Raw genomic sequence first — 8,127 nt, 5'->3', positions numbered from 1 at the left:
GCCATGTCTTTGTACTCCTATTTATTTGCGTTGTAAGTATATTGGTATATATATATGTGTGTGTATGTGTGTGTGTGAGAGAGAGAGAGAATGATGTAGCACGGTGAGAATGTGCTTTAAGCTCGTTCACTCATATTTTCAGTGTCAAAGTCTGCAACTTTGAAAAATGCACAAGAAAGTACTTGAAAAAAAAGCAGAGAACAAACAGATCTGCAGCTTATTGCTCTCTTACAGTCATTATCTCCCAGTACCCGTGTGAACAGCAGGATGAACCAAGGTCAGATGTACATACTCTGCTGGAGCCTCATATTAGACAGAGATCTTAATGTTATGTCTTTTCCTTCAGAACTGCCATTGCATAGATTACCAGATATTTTGAATACTTTGAGATAGCACTCACTTAGTCTTCTGCAACCTTGTTTGTCCATCTTGAAATTCAGTATTATTTTAAGACAAGCAGGTCAAATTGAGCTGGGAAATGCCATTGTAATCAGGGACTATCTAGCAGGGTCTCTGAGATGCTGAAACTGAATGGTAAGAGTTGTAGTAGTCATGTTGCTTGAATCCAAAATAGCTTAGTGATGGGTGTTTGGCGCCAGACTAGTATTGATCCATATTAATGCAGACAAAGCTGATTTTTTGACACTCCTTCATAGGATTATTCCAAAATATCTCTAGTAGTCATTTATGAGCAATCAGTAAAGTAAGAGCTTTCACATGGGTCTGCAGTTTTAAAGCAGAATTAGGAAATTGTAGTATTCATTATCTTTCTCCTCTCCATGAGCTAATTGAAACAAAGAGGCCAAGGAGCTGGATCTCCTGCCATATTTATAGGCACAATTATTTAATTTTACTGGCTCTTGAGCATTTGTAAGATACCAAAAGAGAAAGGACATTCACACTGTCTAGAGAAATCTGCATAGAAATCTGCACAGTATCGCTGAAACTAATAGAACAGGGTTAAGTCTCCAGAACAGTCTTCTCAGTGTTTCCACAGTTTTAGCCCTAATGTATGTAGTCAATAAACAATAAAGTGCCCACTCCAAAGAAGTCTACTGTTTTGTAGTTTGTTTTAAATTGAGTAGTGAATTACAAAAACATCCCACCCACTAAGTGTGAAAGGAGACTTGCATATCCATTGAGTTGTAACCTTCTGCTGTAATGGTACAATTCTGTCTTAAAGATCCAACAGCCAAGACGCCTTAGAAAGTGATGGAAGTATTGTTCTGCCACTGAAGACGAAGCCACGCAAGTGGAATGATATGTCCACTGGCAGACCTCCCCTAGTATGTTGATGGAAGCCTCCGCCAGTGTGGATGATCTGGAGTGGACAGAAACAGGGTGCGTTGTGGGCATAAAATTGTTACCTGTATTGCTCCTCTTTATTTAAAGCAAGAAGTTAGAAACCATCGTACATAACACTTTCAACATACATAATGACAGATAATTTACTTAACAGATTACAGGTAGGTAGCTGTGTTGGTCTGGGTCGAAGTAAAATAAAAAAAATTCCTTCAGTAGCACCTTAAAGACCAACTAAGTTTTTATTTTGGTATGAGCTTTCGTGTGCATGCACACGAAAGCTCATACCAAAATAAAAACTTAGTTGGTCTTTAAGGTGCTACTGAAGGAATTTTTTTACTTAACAGAGTTCACAGAACTATAGTACAAATATCCATATTCAGCTTGCCACAATTGTACAAAAGATGAAGCTGGCTTAATGTTTGGATCTTGGCAGTTTTCCTTCTTTTATTTCAGATGATGTAGTTTTTCTCTGTACCTAAACTGATTTTATTGAAAAAAATAGATTTTGTCACAAGTTTCTGTATATCGCAGGATACTTGACTTTCTAGTAACCTGAATGCTGTAACCCAGTGGAGTATATCACATGTGAAGTTACAACTCCCACTTGCAAACTTACTCACCTCTTAGTGATGTCAGAGGAGAATAATACAGTACTGTAGTTGAATTCCAGGTCTCTGACATCACCATGACCTGAAATCTTCCTTGCAGTGGCTACAGCGGGGTGGGGTGGGGTGGCGGCAGTGGCGGAAACATCTCCTAAATCAAAATTAACAAGAGCTGAAGAAAAACTGTGGGATACACAGTTCTCCCTGCTGTGAATTGATTCTTGCTCCTGTGTGGAAGTGTCTTACAGATACTAGCCTCTGTGCTATTTAAAGTGCTACAGTGAAGCTGGTTAGTCTATGCTGGCAAACGAAGGAACCTTAACAATTTTTGTTGGACTGAACTCATTTGACTTTTAATTTCCATCTGTGCTCTTGTTGCGTGCAGTTGTTTGGAAGGGAGAAGTGAGCAAATCTGGCTTGCATAGAAGAGATGATTCGGTTGTCAGACGCGAAGTGAAGGCTGTACTTGAATGCAGTTTAGCCGTGGATCAGGAGAGGGAGTCTAGGAGCTCTGAAAACCAGATTTAGGGGGTGGGGTCGTTGCCTTTGGCTGCTCCACCCTCACTTTGTGTCAGCAGGTAGAAAGTGCTTGCAGTCCCAGGGGAGGGAGGCAGAGAGCAGAGAGCACAAGCTACGAGCCACAGGTTTTTTTTGGAAGGGTTTTTGCCTCCCAGGAGCTGATCCAGTGGTGCTGTTCGGGAAAGGAAGCTCTCCCACAACCTCTGCAGAACTGCCCAAGTCCACTCTACCCCACGGGTCCCTGCTACTCCTTTGAAGAACAAGATCACATTCTCCCTTAAAGCAACCTTCCGAAGTTTGCCGCTGGATTTCTGCTGTTTGAAGCAACTTCTTTCCTGCTCCCTGCTTAGACTTGCTTGCTGTATCTGCTGAAAGAAGGGGGGGGGGGGTTCTGCTCAAACTCGAAAGGAGTTTTCAGAAGTGCTCCTGGATTCCTAGCAAGATTTTTTTAGCTTGCTTTGGAAGCTAGATTGTCGCCACGCCTGGCCCACGAGTCTTCAGCCTGGAGTCAATTTTTCCTTCTGATTCAGACTGGAATTTCACATTTACCTGTATAGAATGTCTCTGCAAGTCTCCTCACTCTCCCCTCACTCCCTGAAATCTGTAAGTAAGATTCAGCACACATTTTGATTGATTACTGAAATATTTTTTTGTCCAGGATTTGTAGTGAACCTTCCAGCTGTTACTTAAACCCATGGATTATCAGAAGCAAACTACATACCAGGTTTGCATGCCACTTAAAAAGAAATATTTTCCCTCCTTTTCTTGACTGAACAAACATTTTCACAGATAAATGTCTATGACTTTCTGCAGTCATGAAGATTTCCTGTGGATATTTTTTTTCTAATGTTTAGGATGCCTTTTATGTTTTCAGTAATGCACATCTAAAAGCGGATATATTAATTCCGAGATTCGCATAGGAATGGAATAAAATGCACAGGTGTCTCTCTCCGTAGTTGTTTTTCCTGTTTGGGGCCTTTTTAAATTTCCGAGATCTGAAAAACATCTAAGCAATGTCTTGTTCCTTTCGTGAATTTAGGGAGTTGCAGATTATACCATCTGGATTAAAAATGACAAACGGGTGGAAAATTCCAACCTAGAAGATTGATTTTAATACCCACAACCAGGTGACTGTGGTGTTGGCACCAGAGGCAGGTGGAGAGAAATAGATGAAGACATAGCTGATGACAGTGATCTTAATTTAACATGAAAAAAACTGGTTGACTGTTCTGACTCCTAAATGGAGCCCCTTCCCAGTCACCATTGCCTGTTCATGTGTGGCATGGAAAGGAGAGAGAGACAAGAATAGTTAACGTTCTTGGAGAGGAGTAGATGGGAAAAGTAACTCACTGGTCAGAAGTCAACAAGGGCTGCTAAGGCCATCTGATATCAGGGGATTGGCCCTGTTTGCCATCCTAGGATATAAGAGGCTAAAAGGATCTGGGAAGCAGAGATTGTCTTTCCATGGGGAACTGCCTCTCTCCAACCACCAGCTCTGACACCCTTCCCAGAAGAACCCAAGAGCTCTTTGTACCCTACGCTCCCCGAGCCCCCTTGGTTCTGCTTACAACGTCTGAGTTCATCTGGAGGAGGAGGAGGAGGAGGACGAGGACCTGACCTGATCCTTGTAATCTTGTGGAGCTTGAGGCCTTCATACACGTGGCACGGAGAAACCCTCCTAGATTGGGGAAAACCCGGAGAACCCGGAGGTAGGGACGGCAGGTAACCCTGCTCTGTTTTCTCCTCTGACCCATTGACTGCCGTCGCCACACGGAGGGCTTCTAATCCTCAACAATTTTTGCCTGTTGTTGGAACCTGCTGGTGGGGTGAGGACACATTCCTGAGCAGTATGTGTGGCCGGAGCGCACTGCTGCACCTGGGAGCATGAGTGTTGGCCCCCAGCTACAGCTGGCAGTCCTCTGGCCTTGGCTGCTAATGGCTACGCTGCAGATACGCCTGGGCTACTCAGGACTGGCTCTGGTGGCGGCCATGGAAGCTGAGCGCTCTTTGGCCCAGAAGGCAATAATCCGGGTGATCCCTCTGAAGCTGGAGCCCCTCACACTGGAAGGAGTCTTCGCAAGTGTGGCCGAGGTCACCCCAGCTGAAGGGAAACTGCTGCAGGTAAGAGGACCTTTATTCTGCTCCCCCCCCAGCCCCTCTCCCTGCCCCACTTCTGTCCAGTGGTTGGTCTGTTGAGTACAGGGGTTTTCCATTCCACCAAGAAACTAAAGCCTCAGAGCTTGCTTTCTTGTGGAGGTGCCCACCTGTCTGGTTTTCAGTGTTGTTTTTTCAGAGTGATAGATGTGCTTTGAATTAGTCCTCTTGCGGCTGCTAAGCAAGCATAAGGTTAGGGATATGTGGCTTCCGTGCAAAAGTGTGAATTCTCTTTGTGAATGAAATGTGAAGGCACCAAATACCTGAGGCTCTCTCTCTCTTTTGGATGCATCATTTTGGTCTTCCTCTATTGCGTCCAGAAACCTTTCCTTCCATTTGGTTTCTTTTGGCGGCAAGGTGCGTTTCCAAATAGTCACCTCGAAATGTGAGTGTTCTGCTCCCTTCTCCTGTCCCAAAGAGCTGTGTTCTGAAGCGATGATCATGTATCTTCTGACCATGAGTTTCTACGATGACTCAGAAACTTCAGTCATGGGTCCTCTTGTTTTGGTCATGAGAGGGAGAGATGCACGAAGGGGCTTCTTGCACATGGGAAAACCCAACGCCCCTCTTTGTGAAGCCCAGTCTATTGTGATGGAGCACAGCTGCTGCTCTGCGTTCGTGTGCCATCTTGCCTCGCAACCTGTGACTCACCTCGCAGGGTCCTCACATGACTTGAGTTCATTGTTCTCAAGGCAAGCAGTACAAAGCCCAGCCGATGCCCTGTAGTTTACAAAATCCAGTTCAGAACCCTTAATGAGTTGGAAGCTGCCGACAGTGGTTGAATTTAGCTGGGTTGAAACCAAAATTGTAAATGAGTTGGAGCAGTTGTGTTGGGTTGAACTGGTTTGAGGGGGCTACTTAGGAGACAGAGAAGAAACAAAAAGTGGCACATTTATTGGGTGGTTTATGAATGCCCATGTGAACAGAAGAAGATAAGAAGAGCCTGCTGGATCAGGACAATGGCCCATTTGGTCCAGCATCCTGTTGTTACAATGGCTGACCAGATGCCTGTGGGAAATGCACAAACATAAGAGCACCACTGTGGCTCAATGGATCAAATGGTTGAGATCCAGGAGTTGAGGGCTTAAGAATGCAACTGCCCACTAACATGAGAGAGAACATGAGTCTTCTCTTGGGTTCCTGTGTCTTCTCTTGGTGGTGTTGGTTAGAGCATCCATCTTGCATGTGGAAGGTCCTTGCTTCTTATTCTCCTAGCATCTGCATCTCAAAGGATCTGACGTGAGTAGAGCTAAGAGCCCTGTCTGTGACTTGGAGAACCTCTGCCAGTCAAAGTAGAAAATGTTAGGCGAGTTGGACCAATTTTTCAATGCAGCACCAGGCAGCTTCATATGATTAAAGGAACATGTACTTGTTTGGGGCAGGCCTATTGCTTTAAATGTGGAAGAGCCTTGCTTCATTGCTGACATCACTTATTAAAGGAACTCAAGTAACAGGCTGGGAAAAACCTCTCTCTGCATGAGATCCTGGCTGCCACTCAGAGTAAGTGATACTGGCTGCAAGGAGGAGCAGCACAAGGCAGCTTCATACATTGCATTGGATTTATTTACTTTTCGGCAATGTTCACTAGATGTCTGATGCTGACATCAGTCAATTATCATAGCTTAGATGCTAGTAGTCATAAAGTTGGCTCTGGATACTTGTTCAGAGAGCTTTGGGCAAATGATTACCTTCTGGAGATGCAGAATCTTATCTCGCAGAGCGGAATGAGATGGTTCTGGAATAGAACATCTCTGATAATTGCAAACAAAAATAAGGTTGCCTCCTGCACACTTCCAGAGCAAAAGAATATCCCATCAACTTGATCTGGCTCTCTCAATATTTTTAGAATCATAGAACTGCAGAATTGAAAGGTACCCCAAGGGTCAGTTAGTCCAACCCCCTACAATGCAGAAATTACAGCTAAAGAATCCATGCAAGAGTAATATTAATATTACTCATAGTTCTTGTATCCCACCTTATTTTGTCCAAGGCTCTCAGAGAAACCTATATGGCATACACAGTAATTTAGCTTATTTTATCTTCAGAACAACCCTATGATATAGATTATGACTGAGAGATAATAAGTGGCCCAAGGTCCCCACCCCTATTATTTATTTACTTTCATGCCACCGGTATGCTTGGAAGTCCAAGAGGACCAGTCCCTGCCTGACGAAGGAACGTAGAGGAATTTGACAACAGAGGAAGTGGAGGCAGGGAAAGAATGTCCAATTATTCAATTTATTTCTTAGATTTATTTCCTGCAACTTTCTCCAACATATATGCATATTTAGGCTTGGTGACAGACTAAGTTACAGTACAGTGGAACCTCGGTTTATGAACACCTCGGTTTATGAATTTTCGTTTTATGAACGCCGCGGACCCATCTGGAACGGATTAATTCACTTTTAATGGGAAAGTTCGCTTCAGTTTATGAACGCTTCAGTTTATGAACAGACTTCCGGAACCAATTACACCCATGCTTCAGGTTAAGTACGCTTCAGTTTAAGTACTTCACGGACCCGTCTGGAACAGATTAATCTACTTTCCATTACTTTCAATGGAAAAGTTCGCTTCAGTTTATGAACGGTTACTCCGCGGACCGTCTGGAACGGATTAATCCACTTTCCATTACTTTCAATGGGAAAGTTCGCTTCAGTTTATGAACGCTTCAGTTTATGAACAGACTTCCGGAACCAATTGTGTTCATAAACCGAGGTACCACTGTATAGCATGGCTGTGCAGAAGCTTCCTAGAAAAGTTGGGTATAAAGGGGGAATTTGAAGGAAGTGAGAGATGGCAGCCTCCATGCGTTGTGGGGGAGCAGGTCCAAGCAAAGGAAAAAAGATGGGGTCATATGAGAGAGCTGTGGGTCCCATCCATCATGTGGCTGATTCAAGGCCAATATTTATTATTCAGTCCGTGGCGCCAAGTGCATCATACCGGTTTTCAAACATCTTTTCATGAGCTGAAAGGCCCCTGCTGGGACCCAGTGCTGGAGAGAGCATGATTTTGCAACTGTTATTTGTGCCTTTCATAACTAACAGGTTAGGGTTGCTGCTATGTGCTCTGTGTGGAACTGCCTTTAAAAATGGCAGTGGCTCACATAATGATGGTCAACAGCCACAATTGCACTCTGTGTGTTCAGTATGAATTGTTTATTGTTGTTGATGCTGCAGGCAAAGTTAATAAAAACTTTTTTTTTTTAGAATAAGCTGCCAGAATGTTATCTGAGCCTATCATATGGAGCCTACAATTTAGAGGGCTGGCTTTCGCCTTTTGAACTGCCAGACCCAAAGTGGCCTATATTGCCCCTTCCGGAGGGGGCAGTGTGATTCCCTAGGGGACTTAAATTAACTAAACTACATACAGTAGTGTTAACTGGATTTTGAATATGCGTGCATTGAATTGTTGCCATTTCACGTTTTACTGTACTGTGTTTATTCTCTTCCTTAGTGTGTCATGCAAACTGCTATTCTGAATAATTCTTTTTATGTGCCTCATCCACACTATATCTTTATATCGATTTCATACCAATTTAACAGTC

At 43.6% G+C, this 8,127-nt stretch overlaps 1 protein-coding gene across 1 annotated transcript in view; it reads left to right on the top strand.

Annotated features, from left to right (window-relative positions):
• Positions 1–2,509: 2,509 nt before the first annotated feature.
• RNF43 (ring finger protein 43) overlaps positions 2,510–8,127 on the top strand; it is a 49,907-nt gene continuing 44,289 nt past the window's right edge. The window contains exon 1 of the mRNA XM_035139371.3: positions 2,510–4,550. Within this exon, the coding sequence (XP_034995262.1) occupies positions 4,314–4,550 (237 nt within the window). The 5' untranslated portion in view covers positions 2,510–4,313. The remainder of the gene's footprint in view (positions 4,551–8,127) is intronic.

This window comes from Zootoca vivipara, chromosome 14 (genome assembly GCF_965207765.1).
Source record: "Zootoca vivipara chromosome 14, rZooViv2.hap1.1, whole genome shotgun sequence".
Taxonomy (NCBI): domain Eukaryota; kingdom Metazoa; phylum Chordata; class Lepidosauria; order Squamata; family Lacertidae; genus Zootoca; species Zootoca vivipara.
This window is presented reverse-complemented; position numbering and strand designations above follow the sequence as displayed.